The sequence below is a fragment of the Macaca fascicularis genome, chromosome 6 (assembly GCF_037993035.2).
Source record: "Macaca fascicularis isolate 582-1 chromosome 6, T2T-MFA8v1.1".
Classification (NCBI taxonomy): Eukaryota; Metazoa; Chordata; class Mammalia; order Primates; family Cercopithecidae; genus Macaca; species Macaca fascicularis.
In genome coordinates, this window is record NC_088380.1 from 143,466,560 (window position 1) to 143,485,360 (window position 18,801).

The 18,801-nt window shown below is 39.6% G+C and overlaps 1 protein-coding gene across 1 annotated transcript in view; it reads right to left on the bottom strand.

Annotated features, from left to right (window-relative positions):
• Positions 1-2,343: 2,343 nt before the first annotated feature.
• SPOCK1 (SPARC (osteonectin), cwcv and kazal like domains proteoglycan 1) overlaps positions 2,344-18,801 on the bottom strand; it is a 520,870-nt gene continuing 504,412 nt past the window's right edge. Inside the window, exons 8-11 of the mRNA XM_005557859.4 lie at positions 15,531-15,752; positions 12,021-12,083; positions 6,340-6,477; positions 2,344-5,842 (exon numbers count right to left, since the gene is read on the bottom strand). Of these exons, the coding sequence (XP_005557916.1) occupies positions 5,652-5,842; positions 6,340-6,477; positions 12,021-12,083; positions 15,531-15,752 (614 nt within the window). The 3' untranslated portion in view covers positions 2,344-5,651. The remainder of the gene's footprint in view (positions 5,843-6,339; positions 6,478-12,020; positions 12,084-15,530; positions 15,753-18,801) is intronic.

Consider the following 18,801-nt stretch of genomic DNA (forward strand, 5'->3'; position numbering starts at 1 on the left):
TTTGTTGTTTTGAGATGGAATTTCACTCTGTTGCCCAGAGTGGAGTTCAGTGGTGTGATCCTGGCTCACTGCAACCTCTGCCCCCTGGATTCAAGCAATTCTTCTACCTCAGCCTCCCATGTAGCCAGGATTACAGGCGCCCACCCCCATGCCCAACGGATTTTTGTGTTTTTAGTGGAGATGGGATTTCACCATGTTGCCCAGGCTGGTCTCAAACTCCTGAGCTTAAGACATCTGCCCTCCCCAGCCTCCCAACGTGCTGGAGTTACAGGTGTGAGCCACCACATCCAGCCTCAACCTATTTTTCTAAAAGAATTATTGACTGGGCTTGGTGGCTCACGCCTATAATCCCAGCACTTTGGGAGGCCAAGGCAGGCGGATCACAAGGTCAAGAGATCAAGACTATCCTGGCCAACATGGTGAAACCCCGTCTCTACTAAAAATACAAAAATTAGCCAGGTGCGGTGGCACATGCCTGTAATCCCAACTACTGGGAGGCTGAGGCAGGAGAATCGCTTGAACCTGGGAGGCAGAGGTTGCAGTGAGCCAGGATTGTGCCACTGCACTCCAGCCTGGTGACAGAGCAAGACTCCATCTCAAAAAAATAAAAAAATAAAAATTATTTACACTTGTCTTGTTCAAGGTGGTAATAACTTTTTCAAGCGGGTACCAGATATTACTCACTTTTATATTCCTAGAACTGAGTATGTTTCCTGCCCATGGTGCCATCCATCCATCCAACAGAGTGAAATCTATAAATCTACCAATTAATCTATAAAGGTTTGTTGAATGAATATTTTTAAAATCTTCCTTTAAGTCAATATATCAAAGCAAATCTTACCACTAAGAACTTTAAGAAACTACCGTGACCTTTATGTTCAGCTCTATAAACAAAGCTCGAAAATTGGCTTCCAATTCTTCTTCTGTTAGTCTTGGCCTTTAACATACTAACATGGCATCCATGAAGGTGCAACTTTAGGAGAAATGTGGGGTTTTACCTGCTGATTTGAGAGGAATTTGAAGTGTGTTCACAAACGCCAACAACTCTTTAATGTACCCTTTAACTACCTCAGAGACTTTACATTGGTCCTTGTTCTCCTGCTTAGTTATTTTGCGGATTTATGAAGCAACTTTTCTTGAACTGTCAATCTGTAAATTGTCTGTAAAATTTAGTCCAGAGGGTAAAGGAATGGAATTATTCATAAGATAGTTTCTACCTCAGCTCATGGAGAAATTACTCACTCAGGGTATAATTAAGTCATAGACACATTGGCCCAAAAGTGGATAGAAGGGAAATGGAAATAATTCCTGTTCCAGTTTGGGTGCTTTCTGATGTTTGACAAATATGTGGTGTATTCACAAAGAGAGGAGACCCTAGGGTCCCCATAAAGGGAAGAGAGGTAAGTTGTGTTGTTTTTTGTTTGTTTTTCAGAGAATTGGAGAATAACTGGCTGGGGAGGGAAAGGATAAGCAGAGTTTAAAAACTTTAAGGTTGTAAACAGGATGACAAGAGTGAAATCTGATAGGCAAGGAGTAAAGCTGGAGCCTGAGAGAGGCAAAGGCAGCCAAAAGAAGGGCTCAGGTGAGTGGTTGTAGACCAGTGGTCTCCAACCTTTTTGGCACCAGGGACAGGTTTCATGGAAGACAATTTTTCCATGGACCTAGGGGTGAGGGAGATGGTTTCAGGATGATTCAAGTGCATTACATTTATTGTGTACTTTATTTCTATTATTACTACATTGTAATATATAATGAAATGATTATATAACTCACCATAACGTAGAATCAATAGAAGCTCTGAGCTTGTTTTCCTGCAACTAGATAGTCCCATCTGGGGGTGATGGGAGGCAGTGACACATCATCAGGGATTAGATTCTCATGAGGAGCATGCAACCTATATATCTTGCATGCGCAGTTCACAATAGGGTTCTCACTCCTATGAGAATCTAATGCCACTGCTGATCTGACAGGAGGCAGAGCTCAGACAGTAATGCAAGTGATGAAGAGTGGCTGCAAATACAGATGAAGCTTCACTCACTCACCCGCTGCTCACCTCCTGCTATGCAACCAGGTTCCTAAAAGGCCATGGACTGGTATTGGTCTGTGACCCAGGTTTTGGGGACCCATGGTCTAGACTGAGTAGCACAGGGCATGTATGTGCCAGAGGTGCTGCAGGCGCCAGGCTAGACCACCGGCAGGCAGACCTCCCCACCACAATCAGAAGTCCCGACAGAGCCTTATTAGCTATCCCCTGTGTCTGCTCATACTATACTGTAGTGATTGCGTGTGGGACATGACCTTCTAAATGTACATTCCACCCAATGAAATACAAACACTCAGATGTTGCAGACAAAGTAAAATTTATTGAGACAGACAGAAATGCACCTACTCAGGACTACAGTTAAGCATTTATTATTAACCAAAGAGTTGTGTTCACATTCCAGATAAGTCTACGTGGAAAAGCATTCAGAATTTACTAGGTTTTTGCTACGTCACTATTTCATCTACAATAGGGACAACAAACTGACACTCAGGATTTGATGGGCTCTCATTACAATGCTATACATTTAACAGGGACAAACATCAGTGACTTTGAGAAAAAGTTATAAAAAGACCAAAACCACCCACTGTAGAACGGGCTCTTGGATGTTACTGTACAGCGTGGTCAAGTAACAAGAAAAAAATGCGAGTGGCATCCTGGGATGAGTGGTGGGGGCAGACCTGAACAGACACATTGTCATTTGCCACTGTGGGTAAGAAAATGGGCATAAAGGAGGAGAAAGAGATACAAAACCTCCAACTCAGTAATAAGGTATTCTCATGCCTAGAATATTGGTAGAAACAAGAATACCTTCATAAGCAAACAACTAAGCAGGGTGGAACAAAATTCTGGGATTTAAGTTGGATACCAAGGAAATTGTATTAAAAGAGTTGTTTATGGAATAAGAATAAAACTGTTCATTAAGAACTTTTCAAAAGTGAATTCGTGAAGATTCAGCTTAATACCTGTATCAAACAAGGGACTAGTTTATCACCATATTATTTTTATAATCAGTATTTTATGTGTACTTGGTCACTGTACAAGTGACTCCTTGTCACTGGTACAAGTGGACTTTTCGGAGGACTATTTCCAAAATGAAGAAAGCAAACATTCTACTTCTAAGCATAAGGTAACTCATAATCTTTAGTACTCATGGAAAATATTAAAGATCTTTTAAAAATCTCATGCTGTCATGTCAAAGTGAGGCATGAAAAGTATTACTAATGTGGCTCCATCGATTTGGGGGTTCCAGTCTGATGAGGGCTTTTTATATAATATTTTGATGAATCAAAATATCTTCTTAGAATGCCTCTGAAAATGGCATCTCATTGCCTTACCGGGAATTGTCTATTGAGCACTCTTCTCCATCATTAAGTTAATGCTAAGGATCTTTAAGTGTCATCTTAATTTGATACTTGTCATAAGATAATTAGGCAAATTAAAATCAGTGGTTCACCCTGTTCCTAGAAGTTTTTCTAAGTGAAATCAATTTTTCAATTTTAATCTGTTCTCTTGTACATTTTCCTAAGCTCAAAGCAGATAGTAACAATGATTTTCTTTGGTGATCTAAACTGAGATTTTATAATGTCTTGATTTTTAATACACTTTATAGTAATGTTGTTACAATTAAGCACCTGTTTTCTAAATTATCATCTCAGTTTTGTTCAAGAGAGAAAAGAATATTGAAACAAAGGTGATGGAGTTGAGATCCCAATACAGAGTTTGCCTATGGTCTGTCTTCCTATGGGGAAAGTAAGTACAAAACCTCAGGGTTATTTACAAAGCCAACAGACTTTGCTATATCAAGTAGTTCATTTCCTATCTAAGACCAGCTGTAGGTATGATGCCACTTTATTCAGCCAATGCAAGGATTGGAACATGCTAATTTAAGGTGAGTTGGTACATCCAAATGGTCAATCTGGGATGGCGAATTGGTCAGCTGCCACTGTGATCATGGTTTGGTTGAACATATTTCTGCTTGAGTTTATGTGGCTTTTGTGTGGACAGGCTGAAGTTGGTGGGGAAGGCAAGACATAGACATGTGGGCCAGAAAGGCTTGCTTGCATGGTTGATTCTGATGAGGGCATCCTGGTAGATGAAAACCAGATGGGGCAGGAGCTTACAGACTGGTACTGAAGGAAATGGGGGAACTTCAGAGACTACTGTTTGGTACTGGTATCTGGGCCAGCTTGATAGGGAGAGAAATCCTAAGGAATGTAGGGATGATGACCCTACCAAGTTTGGAGGAGTGAGTTTAGTTAAAACAAACAGTATGGTGAAGAACTTTCTTCATTAGTATCTTGTCATTTGTGGGGAGTGAGAGGGGGACAGAATTTGCTCTTAAAAACCCAGGGTTTGCTTCCATGTGCTATTATGACGTTCTTTGTAGGCCTCCATTTGGGATTGAGTGGTTAAAAAAAAAAATCTGTACAGCTTTTGTGCCCTTATCATGATTTGTCAGTAGAAAGGGAGTAAAAGCAAAACATTGAGTTCAGAATTAGAAATGTTCTTCTCTTAAGGAACACCATAGTACTCTCTTCTCAGAGAACAGGGGATATGTGTGCATGCCTTAGAAAAAGCCCTTGAGTAGGTAAGGAAGGAAGGAACCTATGGCATACAGGATTGCTGCAGCCAAGGGGGCTTCAAGCAGAAATGAAAGAGATGGCTTGTGAAGCTGCCCGTGTCGTGTGGGAGTCGCATGGCTTCTGCGAGAAAAGTGATTTAGGCAAACGGAGGTTTTTGCTCAATCAGAGGCTTTCAGTAACTCTGCTGATGCACAGAGAAGAGACCTCCCCAGCCTGCAGGCTACAAGAGCCAACTGTTAGTGCAAAAAAGGACTTTGATACAAATTTCTTCTTCTAGAAATTTTGTTCCAGGTCTGGATAAGCTGACAGATTTATCATTGTTTTTCAAGTGAGTTTTTAAGATACCCAAACACTTTTTCTGAGAGGTATGTGTGCAGGGCACACACACAGTCTTTATGCATGTACAGAGAAATATCCAGACACCAATTTTTAATAAAATGAATTCCCCAAAGGGAGTCTTGACTGAATTAAGGCTGTTGTTTATAGGAAGCCAGATATAATGATGTGAAAAAAACTAATTTTTAATAATAAACACTGGGAGTAATGGGGGCAGGGGGAAAAGGTACAGTGTGGTGTGTTTTTTGTTTTTCACGACATCTACAGGACACAAGAAAAGCACTTAGACACTGTAAGGCTGGGAACCATGCTGTAATAACCACCAGTGTGGGTAATCAAAAAGGGACTTTGACGTTTAAGAGGGTGGGGGCTCCCTGCACTGTCAGAATTCCACATAAATCACATGCTTGTTGGAAAAATCTCACAGGAAGGAAGGAGGCTCTAATTAAGTCAGCCATTTCCCTATCCAAAAAATAAACAACAACAAAACACAACACCCTTTCTCCCATACAAACATATGCAAAATCAGAATCCTCTGGGAACAAGCAGTTGTCTTCCAAACCTTAGGTCGGGTATAGAGAGCAACAATGGAGAAGAGACCTTGGTGCCTTGCAGTCTTAGATACAAATGCAGGAATAGGAAGTGACTTGCAATTTTGTGCAAAACTTGTGTCCTCTTTCTTGTGGGCACTACCATATGTACCCGACCTCATCCTCTTTGTCGTCGTCCTCATCCTCATCATCCTCTGTCACGGCTCGGGTGTGCACCCTCAGCTTCCCCTCTTTGTCCTTTGGTCCCAGCTCCCGTTCATCCTCTAGGTCATCCAGCAGGACCACGGAGCCACCACTGCCAAAATCCCCTGAGGTTTCCTGCTCCTCTTCTGAAAGATTGAAGAAAAGAGTTGAGGTTAGTTTCCACTTATACCTCATGACCCACGTCAGGGGTTCCTTTGCATGTAACTTAATTGTAGGGTAAAACCAAGCAGTTTACTTTCTGAAAACAGGAACATCCCTGCCCCACTGAGGTGAGTCTTCAGGGCACAGATTACAAACTTGTTCTCTTAAGAGCCCTAGAATTCTTGAGATGCTCCTACCTTCCCAGGATGTTTACAACCCTAAATGAGAAGTGAAGGCAGCCTAAGTTGCTCTTTGCCTACAGCAGTTCTGTCTAACTCCCTTCTCTGTTCATAGTGAGTTCCTGTCACTTGCCAAGCTAGCTACATGTGAGCTCATGTGATTTCAGGGTTACTATGCCTCTATTAAGAACTTAATGTAGACTGGAGTTACCTCTCGACATTCTTCTGCAGAGATCCTTACACAGTGAGGACCCACAGGCCACCCAGGTCGTTGTGGGGCTGATGCAGGAGGCCTTACTCACCACAGCTCACAGCACCCTGTTTCCTGGAGCCAGCCAACTCATTCCCATATTTGTCCACACACCAGCATTGCCCCGTGCTGCCGTGGCACTGTGTGGCTTTGTAATAGCCCTCCTCATTACACCGAGGTATGAAGGCCCCTGGGGAACAAAAGGTGCAACTTTAATCAGAGACATGCAGAGATACGGGGGGTTAATGCCCCTCAACACAGGGAAGAGGGCTCACATGTCAGAATATCTGCTGCAGGGCCAGCAGCAGAGGATGGGGATGATTGGCTATTAGTCAAATTACAGGGCCCTTAACCTTTAGAGGCCCAAATGCAATGAGCTCTAAGGATGTCAGTGTTTAAATGGGAATGATAATAGCTCTCATGTATTGAACACTTCTATTCTGGGCACTGACCTAAACCATGCTTACATATGTATGTGTACATACACATATGTTTGCGGAATCTCTTATTCCCGCAACTCTAAGAGATACGTACCATCATTACATTTTAATATGAAACTGATGTCTAGGAAAATTAATCTTCCCAAGGCATCCGCTAGTAAATATCAAGTCCAGCATTACCAATACTTTGCCCAACCACATAAAGTGACTCTGTGAAATTGTTACAAAACTTTTTATATGCATTAACTACTGCACTTGGTGCTGACTAGTAACAAATGTTCTATGAACACCACCAGTCTATGGATCACACAGTTCTAAGCTATTCCTTGTCACTGTCTTCTAGCCTCTAAGAAAGAGGTAATAATAGCTAAGTGCTTTACTTGCATTATTTCATCAAGCCATGCCAATATCACCATAAGGTGTTGCTATTACTATCTCGCTGTTTATAGGCAAAAAAAAAAAAAAAAAAAAGTGATAAACTGGAGTTAAACAATTTGCCCAAGGTTAAGCAAAATTCCTTCTTTGATTAGTTCTAATTTTTCCCTTTAAACCTTGAATGGGTACTACTCTTATTAATTATATTTTTAACATGAGAAAATCATGTTTTTTATGCTTTATATACTTTTAACAAGATGGATTGCTAGTGGCACAAATTTACAAGTATGTTACTAAGTGATTGATATGGTTTGACTGTGTGTCCCCACCCAAGTCTCATGTTGAATTGTAGCTCTCATAATCCCCTCGTGTTGTGTGAGGGACCCTGTGGGAGGTAATTGAATCATGGGGGTGGGTTTTTCCCATGCTGTTCTAATGATAGTCAGTAAGTCTCACAAGATCTGATGGTTTTGTAAAGGGCAGTTCCCCTGTACACGCTCTCTTTCCTTCTGCCATGATTGTGAGGCCTCCCCAGCCATGTGGAACTGTGAGTCCATTAAGCCTCTTTTTCTTTATAAATTACCCCAGTCTCGGGTATGTCTTCATAGCAGTGTGAAAATGGACTAATACAGTGATTGAGGCATATAATTTTGTTTTGGTGTTTTCTGCATTGTTTCTATTGAAGTTCCTAATTCATAAAATGATTCAGGTAAGCTCTAGATATTTTTTTATGAGAATCTCTCTTTTGAAGAATTTGCCCATAAAAATATCTTGAGCCTGGTGCCCATTTTGAGGGATGAAAGTAGTATTTTGATTAATTTCCTGGTTTTCATTTACTTGGGTCTTCTATTACCAAAATTTGGTAACTGATAGTATCCATTTCAACTAGGTTTTCATAATTGTTATAAATTGACTTACAGCAGTGGTTCTCAAAGTGAGGTTCCAGGACAAGCAGCAGTGGCACCACCTGGAAACCTCTTAGAAATGCAAGTTCTTGGGCCCCACCTGAGGTTTAGAGAGTGGGGCTCAGCAATCTGTTCCTTTATTTAATCCTCCAGCTAATTCTGGTACACACTAAAGTTTGAGAACCACAAGTTTACAGTATTCTTCTATGAGCTTAAATCCTACTTTTGAATTCATGACACTATTTGAGCCTTTTCACTTCTTCATATTGTCAAATGTTTGTCTATTTCATTAGTTTGTTCAGAAAATTGTGTTGTTCCTATAGTTTAAGTTAAATCTAGTGAATTTCATTTTGATCTTCTTTTATAAATGCATTTGAAGCTATGAAGTTTCACTTTAGTTGTTTCCCATGTATTTTGTATACCATGCTTTCATTTTCATTCATTTCTAGATATTTTGTATATTTTACTTTACTTCATATTTGATCAATATGTATTCACGAAACCAAATGTATGGGGGTTTAGTAATCTCATATTTTACTTCTATTGTTATTGTGTCGTGGCCAGTAAGTTTGATCTGTGATCATTTATTTGAAATTTGTTGAATTTGCTTTTGTGGTATGGTCTGTGGCAGATGTTTGAAAGACTACATTCAATGCCTAGATTCAGGAATACATATGTAAGTGTGAATGCTAACAAGTCTTTGTCTACTTGAACTGTAAGTTTCAAGAAGAAAATGTCAAAGTTTCTGAAGACCACTGTGGATATAATTCTCCCTTACAGCTCTATTCCATTTTAAGTTATGAGTATAGTCATGTGCCACATAGTGACGTTTTAGTCAACAGACTGTGTATGTGACAGTGGTTCCATAACATTACAACACCATATTTTTACTAATCTTTTTCTGTGTTCAGATATAAAAATGATTCCCATGGTGTTATAATTGCCTGTAGTATTCAGTACAATAAAATAATGTACAGGTTTGTACCTAGGAGCAATAGGCTACACCATCTAGGTTTGTGTGAGTACACTCTATGATGTTTACACAATGATAAAGTCACCTAAGGACACATTTCTGAGGACCTGTCGCTAAGCAAGGCATGTCTATACAGCAACTGGTGGCAAAATACAGTAAAAGAGATATTTCAGCAAGATGATTGCATTGTAAAAAACAGATTTGCTTTGTCAGATATTACTGTTGTTTAAAAAAGAGTATTTACCCTCATTTAATTTCAACTTTCTGTGGAATTATTTTTGTTATAACTCTCCTTTAAAATACTAATCAATAATAATATTTTTGGCCTGTTCACATTTATTGTGATTACACAATTTCTGCCACCATATCTGTTTCCTACTTACCATTTTTCCTGCCTTCTATGGAAATCAAGAAATCTACATTTAGTCTATATATATATATTTATATATATATATTTTTTTTTCCATGAACAAACTAGAAGCTTAACACATTCTTACTACCTTTTTCTCACTTCCCCCAATTGTCTGGAATTTTAATTCTAGGTTGCTATAAAACTATTTTATTGGTCTTCTTTATTTACAGTTAGCACCATGTCATTTCTTTTTCATTATTGCATCTGAATAATTCTTTCTGGGATCATTTGTTGTTTGGTAGAATAAATCCTTTAGTGATATTTAAGTGAGTCTGTGGCTAGTAAGCTGACTGAATCTTAGATGGTTTCAGAGTATCTCTGGCATCACACTTGAATGATCATTGGGATAAATTTAAAATTGTAGGTTCACAGTTATTTCCCCTCGGCACTTTGAAGACAGTATTTTCTCTTAAGTCAGTGTTGCCAACAGTAGGTCTGATGTCAACCTGATTCTCATCGTACTGTGGGTAATCTTTATTTATAACAGTTTTTAGTTTTGGTTTTCCTTACAGGGTGTGTGTGTTTCATGAGAGTGTGCATCTTCTATGGAAGATAATCTGGGTAGTAACACCATCTACATCAGCCTCCTGAAAACAGAGGTTCCTGCCTACCACTGTGTCTTTCTATGCCCTAATTTTCTGATTTTTGTGAGCTTGCTCACATTTTCAAATTTGCCTTTTATTTAGTGGAACAATCCCAGAATAAAAGCGTGGCATGGGAGGGACAGATTGCTCCTATTTTGAATCAAGACTTATTGAATCAAGACTTAAACCCAGACCCAGCTGACTCTAGGGTCTAGTCTAGAACATGCTACTCACCAGACTATACCAAGATGACCATATTCTCAGACATTAAATGAGACCATGAAACACCATATCTATCACTTAGGAAAGGCTGCTGATGCCACAGTTAGAGGCTTAGTGGTGCCCACCCTCTCATTAAGGAGTGTATGCCATTGCATGTTATCCCTAGTTTTCAAAGAGCAGTAGATAAAAAAGAAAATGTAGATGCTGTCAGTAGCCCAAAAAGAGATTTGTGAACAGATAATCAAGGACTGCAAAGAAAGAGAACATGTAGAGAGCTGGCTCCTCTTTGGACCAAAAAGAAAAAGAAAAAATGGGCTGAGCTCCTGGGTTGGTAAGAAGTAGGTGCTGCTCTAAATCTACAATGTGATAATTATAGCTGATAATAATTTGTTTTATTTATTTGACTCCGTATACCCCTGAATACATAAAGAATTTGTAAGCAAATGACATTTTTTCTGAGTCAGCTGGAGTAATCTCCGTAAGTAGGAAATTGATAAAGCCGGCTTTAAAACAAAATGGGGTTTAAGAGAAAGGTAGGCATTTCATTCATGTGCACTGGGGTAAATGAGACTTCTTATCACAGGTGACCCTTACCAATGAGGCAATGTTTAAGATATCTATACTGCATGAAAAGAATGTTTTAATAAACAGCAATGTACTAATTATTCAACTACCTGTGGATCATAGGTAAGTCACTCAAAATAATATCCACATGGAGAAATGAGATCCATAAACACAAGTCCTTGCACTGGAAAAACCTAGGGAGGGGGGATCCAGCCACTTTGCCTTCAGACCAGAAATATATCTTTACGTCCTTTTACTCAGCAGAAGAATGTAGGCCCAAAGAGTTCAAAATCATGACAACTTTGGGGAAGTCTACATGCATTTTAAAATCGCTCAAAAAATCCTGAGAAGAAATCACTGGAATTCATAGACTGCCTACATTTGACAATCTGCAAGAAAACTTGCCCATTTCCTTCTCTATTCATTTCCTTCAAATGAATAGAGAAACTTCTGAAATGGCAGGCTGCTTGGGGAATGCACCTGCCTCTGAATGCTTCACAGGAATAATTCTGTATTACTGTGTTTCAGCTGACACTTCTTTTTTTAAAAGCAAGGAAAGCGAAGCAGGCTCTTCCTTTCTTCAGAAAACCAATGAGAATGGCCAATGTTTCTATGACAAATGCCAGGACTTTCTCCACGTGCTGGAGAAGGCAGGCTTGGAGCTAACAGGGACACTTTGAGAGGCCTGCAAGATGTGCATGTCAGGGGAACATATATTCACTCAACCCACTTGCTTCCGTGGTGTCCAAAGAGCCTGCACACTTTCCTGGAGGGATTAGGTGAAGGCAGAAATAGGTTTAAGCACATGCATGTCATTCAACCCTGTCTGATAAATTCTGAAGAGAGTACAGCTCATCTGCCTCCTTCAACAGACAACCCTATCTGGGGAATAGAGGAAATGCTGTAATTTTTAGACTTGATAGTTTTAGCACTGGAAAGAGCACTTGAGAGCACCATTCAATGATCTTACTTAGAAAGAAAAAGCCAACATTTGTTTTAGCCTAAGATCAGGGAGGAGTTAGCAGTGGAGAAGGTGCTAGACTCCAGCCCTGGCCAACCACTATTCCTGCCGAAAGAACACATAGCAGTTCTCAACCAGGCAGTCCTCTGTTTATGTCCAGCTGCCTGGGGTAAAACAAGGCATTTTTTTCATGAAACACTAGCCCTAATTGAATAACCATTGCCATGCTGATCATTACAAGGGACATGGCTGGTTTAATTAGTTGTTGGTAAATGAGTGGCAAGAAATTGTACTTACCCAACAGGCTTTTCCCCTTGCTCAGCTTCTGAATTCTGTTCATTTCATTCTGGCAAGGGAGACCTAAAAAATAATTTCTGAAAGTCAGCTTCCAGATGGTATGGAGTATAATCGCTAATGATTGACTTCACTCTTGATGTGAAATGTAGACAATGACACACCTGGGAGTGCAATTGTTCCATATGCTGTTACTATGCAACAAAACAAATTTGGGCCATTAGTGTTACTAATTAAAAAACAAACCTCATACCACAATGCACTTAAAATAGTATTTGGGGGCTACTTATATTGTATAGAAATTTTTCTTTCTAGCACCAACTCAAGCAAATACCAAGTATCTAATAGGTGGTATAATAGACTTTTTCCTTTCTATCAGGAAGCAAGTGATCAGCCAAGGCTTATTAGTGGGGAAGTGTTCTGAATCCACAGACGAACCCACCAAAGGTGACAAATACTTATATAGCCTAGGTTTTGCTGTAGAAAAGGATGGATAGGAATGGTTACTTCAGACCTCATGGCTCACTACCCCAGGAAAGTAAAACACATGCTTTGAAGGACAATATGAAGACACAGAAGAGATCTGGCGAGGCAGCGATGAGACTTTAGGCTCTGCTACCTCCTAGCTGAATACTTTGAGCAAGTCTCTTCACCTGTCCCAGCCTCTGGGTCCTCAGCGACAAAATACATGTCATAGAAAAGAAGTTAGTTTCATTCCAAGCAAAAATTCTTCAGAGTTTTACCATAATTTGCCTTGGCAGACCTTGTGGCTCTGGGAGTTCTGCTATTTGTTCATGGTTCTCCTGTCCTTGGCAGAGGAGTTCTGGTTCTCTGAGCTCTTATCTTTGGCTGATACTGCCTCTTTCTGCAGGCCCCACACTTGCATATAAAGTATCTAAGCAACTATTTACAACTCTCACCCTGTAGACTGCACAATGCTACCTGGTCTTGCTGCTTGTTCCATGAGAGAAACTGCTTGTAAAATACATTTTGTTGACTTCTTGTTTTAAGATGCTTTCAGAGTAAAGGAGAAATATATCAACTGAAAACATCAAAGGAAAGGAGAAGCAAATTTCATCTGGATTATAAAAGGTAGCATTTCCTGGATGCTGTGCCACAGGTAGGGGTTCTGGCTTTTAGCAACTGCAAGAGTAAGGGCAGTCTATCCTGAGACGTCCCATGTGGCCAGCTGTGGCACTGTTACCTCCAGCAAAGCATTAACACACAGGCTCTGTGTTGTAAGGAAACCAGGCTAAAAATCAGATGTTACAATATGAACTCAAACCCGAAACTACCACTAGGCCTAATGCTGAGAATCACTACAAGTATTTACACGACAAAAATTTTTAAATGGTCATTATTTTAACATTGATTTTAGGTACTAACAAATGTAATTAGAAAAGAGAAATGAGGTATAAAAATTGAAAATGAAGAGAAAAATTATTTGCAGATGGTATGATTGCACACCTGAAAAATCTAAGCAAACTGACCAGAATAACTTATAAACAAAACGAGATTTTAGTAAGGTGTTTGGGAACAAAATTAATGTTGAAACAACCACCAGGGAGAGAATATAATGCAAAAATAAACCCTGTTTCATTTACAATGGTAACAATAAAAAATACAAGGGAAGTATAATTGTTAGAACAAAATTAAAAAATGTAACACCACTGGTTGATAGACCTTGTTCTAAAACAAAATGATTCCATATTATACTGCTATTGATTTTTATTTGATCAATCTAATTTTGCCTGATACTTAAAAATTACCAATAGGAATTGTTTTTAATTGGATAAACTAATGCTAAAGTTCACAGAGGGAAAGAAACATACTAATATCCAGGAAAATTCTAGAAAAACATTAATGGCAGCAAAGGATGATTCTAAAACATATTATAAAACAACTGTGATTTAAAAGTCTAAAACTGATTAACAGTAAGAACAGAGTATTCAGCAATAGATCTATAGATCTAAATACAGATCATAATAGAGATCTAAATATAGATCAATAGATCTAAATATATATTATATATAGCTATATATTTAATATATAGCTATATTATATAAATATATAAATATAAATATATAATATAGCTATATATTAAATATATAAAATATATTTATATATTATATATAATTAAATATATATATTAAATATGTATAGCAACTGGATGACCATCTCCAGGGAGGCTGGGAGCCTACTTGACTGTGTAATACAGAATTTAAGTGAACAACAAAAGTTTTCCTCTTATGAAGGAAACATAAGAGATAAAGTGAGAAATACCTTTCTAAGATTTATGGCTTCTTAGAAGCCATAAAATATAGAGAAGCTTAGCTATCTTAAAATTTCTCCCTAACAAAAATGCATGAACTGTAATTTGGGAAAAAATATTTACAATACCTATGACCAGAAAATTTCCAATATCCTTAAAAAACAAACACACAAGAACCTGATGGAAACAATATACAAAGAACATATAGACATTTCAAGAATGTTTCGTATGTACAGATGTTCAACCTAACTCATAAATCAAGAAGCTTGGTAATGCCATAGAGAATAGGTATTCTCATATATTTTTGGTGAAAGTAAAAATTGTTACAACCTCTTTGGAGGTGAGGTCAAATGGGAAATATTGCTCAAATTTTAAAAGGCACATGCCTTTTGACTAGTAATTTTAAGAACATATCTTGAAATCTCATGCACACGTACTTACCTTTCACTGAATGCTCACATTTTTGTTGTGTGTGTATTGTCTATGCATCCGTAACTTAAATATTTTCATATTAGCAGCCATCCTCCTTTCTTGGCAGTGAGATGTGCCAGCTATGCCTGTAGTTGTATGTTCTCCCGATGTGGGCCAGTCTCTGCTGGTCCCATTAACTGTGACTGCCATACTCAGGTGCACCCCCCAGGCAGAGGGAGGTAAAGTCAGAGCATCTGCCACTGGCTACCTGTCCCTACTCTGAATCCCCCAGCAGGCCGACCTGTCTGACTTTGGGTTATATGAAATATCCCAGTATCTTTTCTTCTATTTTCCAAATCTTGTCTCTTTTTTTCATTAGCTGGAGTTTATTTATAACCAAAATATCCTTGTCTAGGACACTTAGTATAAATCTGAACTTATCCTAGAGAAACTGACAAGTGACTTTCTCAATGAGAATGATATTCATTGTCTCTTATGTTTGTAAGGTATGTCCTACATTGAGAGGATTGTGTAGTGAAGGTTTCCATACCCATTTTATAGAGGAAAAAAACAGACAGTTGAGAGACTTCCCAAGGAAGGAACAGACAGAAGTAACTGACTCCTTGATTAATACTCTTGGGTTTTCTCGTATACCACATTAAAAGCAGAAATAAACTGGAAGAATTGAGACTTTGGGCCTGGCATTAAATGGAATGAATTATTTATTCTCTGGCTGTGGCTCTCTGCCCACTTCATAGACATATGCAGTCCTCCTCTGCTCCAGCAAGGCTGCCCTGGGCTAGGGACCCCACCCCTCCATCCCACCTTACCTCCAGGCTTCTGGAAGCAGTAGCACCACTCATTGTTAGACAGCTTGCCATCCTTGAAGGAGTCACAAGAGTTGAAAAGAGGCTTGATACAGGGCTCGTACTTATCCAGGTAGATGGCATTGATCTCTGAATGGTCAAGCAGGAGGTCATAGTTCATGTCCAACTTGTTGAACATCCAGCCCAGGGAGTCCTTGCAGATGGGCAGGATGCTAGTGTCAAACCCTGCCAAGCAAAAGGCACATCTCAGCTGCCACCAAACCTGGTGCTTCCCTCCCTGCTCACTCCCCAGCTTCCTGCCCCAAGAAGATGCCAAGGCCCACCTGACTCCCCTCCTGAGGCTGTTTCCCTCCCCACATACAGAGTTAGTGGTTCTCTAGAATATTTTGTGTTTTCTTGTGTTGTTTTTAAGTGAAATGGTTTAAAAGTCATCATTTGAGGAAAATATGTTCCAAAGGGGAAAAAATCCCCAACATTAACATGTCTGTGACATAAATCTGTGTTTTCATTTGCTTAAAATGGGGTATGCCTGAAAGAAATAATAGAAACATGGTGAGTGAGAGGTATAGCTTGTGGTACCAAAAACTATGCTTTTATATTTCAAAAAATATTGGAAAACCAAAATAAAATATTTTTAAAAGGATAGCAGTGAAATGAAACAATATAGCATAATCCAGAAGCACCGACTGCATCCCAGAGGCCCTTTCAATCCAAGCAGTCTGAACATTAATGGCAAAACAAGCCAGGTGCCTGCCTCTGTTCCCCACTCTTCTCTTCTGCAATCCCCTAAGGAGATCCATGAGATGGAATCCAAATCAACTCAGACAATAATTTCTTTCTTATTTCCCTGGGGGAGAAGAAGTTGTTTTCTTAAAGAATTATTTGTTTCCACAATGGAAAGTGTATGTACTAAAATAATAACACTTAGCTCAATACTCAGGATATTGAGTCTACTGTAGACATGCCCCAGATTTAAAACTCATCATTTTTCAGAATCAAAGGTGCCATGCAATCTCAGGTTATTCCACAAACTGGATTTCTAGGGCTAGTTGTATTTTTCTGGAATGCCAATGATAAAAGTGAATGTCTGTTGCTATATAGAAAGCATGCTTCTAAGCACTTTGTACTTAATTTTCTCATTGAATCCTTGTAACAGTCCTATGAAATGGTGCTATATCATTTCCACGGTACAGATGAACAGATGAAAAAAATAAGACTCCAGGTCATACAATTGTAGAATGGAGATTCAGACCCCAGCAAGCTTAATCCAGAATCTACATATTCTCAATGACTCCTCTGCTAGCCTTCTGCCTGACTTGATCTTCCTGTCCTGAGGCCATCGGGTTGGCCTAGAGTGTCATGTTTAGGGATGGGCAGTGCAAGGGGGGCCTGATGGGGTCAGTTGCTCACAGCCTGGTCATTAAGTTTCTATGTGCATCACTAGGAACCCTTTCTTAGTGAAATGTAGAATACGGTAAAGTGCACCCAGTCTTTTTTTTTTGTTTTTTGTTTTTTGTTTTTTTTTTTTTTTTTGAGATGGAGTCTCACTCTATTGCCCAGGCTGGAGTGCAGTGGCACAATCTCAGCTCTCTGCAAGCTCCGCCTCCCGGGTTCACGCCATTCTCCTACCTCAGCCTCCCAAGTGGCTGGGACTACAGGCGCCCATCACCATGCCCGGCTAATTTTTTGTATTTTTAGTAGAGATGGGGTTTCACCATGTTAGCCAGGATGGTCTCTATCTTCCGACCTCGTGATCTGCCCATCTCAGCCTCCCAAAGTGCTGGGATTACAGATGTGAGCCACCATACCCAGCCGTGTACCCACTCTTTTTAAAGCAGCATCTTTGCAGAAAAGTCTTCACTGTCCAGAAGCCAGTAAAATAAGTACAGCATCTCCTCCTCTGAGCTCTCTTACAACCCGATGCTTCCCCTCATTGTCCGTGCTTGTTAATCAGACTATTAGCTCCCTTAGGGGAAAGACTGTCTTGTGCCCTTCAGCAGCCTCAGGCATGACAGGCATATAGTGCTCAATTTAAAAAAAAAAATGTTGGGAGGAGTTTTCTAGCTATTGTAAACTCTATTGCTTTAAACATAAAATCTTTCCATTTTTAAATTTATTCAATATCTTAGAACACATTTTAAAATACCCCCCCTTTTTTTTTTCAGAAAAGAGGCTATGGGACATAACGTGGCCCCTTGTTTGACCGAATGTCATGATTGTCAGTAGTCTTTGACGACGCTGTCCTCAGGGGCTGCTGAATGAGAGGAGATAATTTACTTTGGCACTACCCAGCTCTATGCTTTTGTATACAATATTTTACATACTATGCATCAATTTTATAGGATATCGATATTTTAATACATAAGGCAAGAGGAGTTTACTGCTGACTGGTCAGCAAAAAGAAGTGCCAATCTGGTTGGGCAGTAGTCAAAAAGTCAAGCCCAGCCCACCCCACCACTACTAGAAAATGGGTGCCTGCATCTTGACATCTGTGGCTGCCTGTCATGCAGGGGAAAGGACAGCAGCCCTTCTTGTTGGCCCCAAGAGTGCAGGACCAAGCAGGGTTCCAGGGTTTCCCCTTCAGAACTCCTAGATTCAAATGCAGCTCACTCCTCTGGCCTTCTGGGCTAACCAAGCATCATTCTTTAACATTCCCTTCACTCCAGTTGCTTCAGGATATCAAACCTAAAAGCCTCGTAGGGGACTCAATTTGCTTCTGGGAAAAGGCAGGTCTTTTGGAGAAATCTCCAGAGACTGGAGGCTGCAAGCAGCTGCTCTCCTCACATCAATCTACTCTTTGTTGAAAGGTTGTTCAGAAAACCCAAGGGTCAGGCTGCTCCTAGTGGATCCAGGGGAAAAAAATCTTATTTTGCTTTTCCAACAGACCCAGCCACCAAGAACCACTTTGGGGACACTTAAAAGCTATTTTTTGCTTAAGGTAAAAGATCCCAACTATTAAAATAATTGTCCCCTGGATTGATGTTCTCCACTGATATCTCTATGAGCAGCCAAAAATAACTAAAAATTAAGGAGATCATTTTTGTTTTGGCTGAAAAACAGATGCTAGTCAAACTCAGAATCTCAACAGTTGCTACTCTAACTTCTTACTTACTACATTCAATCCAGGAGCATTACTTTCAGAAATTCCAAACAAGCATGGGATCAGGTGAAATGCTGTTTTAAATGATGTGTTTTTATATTTTGACCAAATAATAGAATGGCTAAATAGAAAAGGCTGCGGCCAAACTACATATATCAAATAATTGTGTTTAGT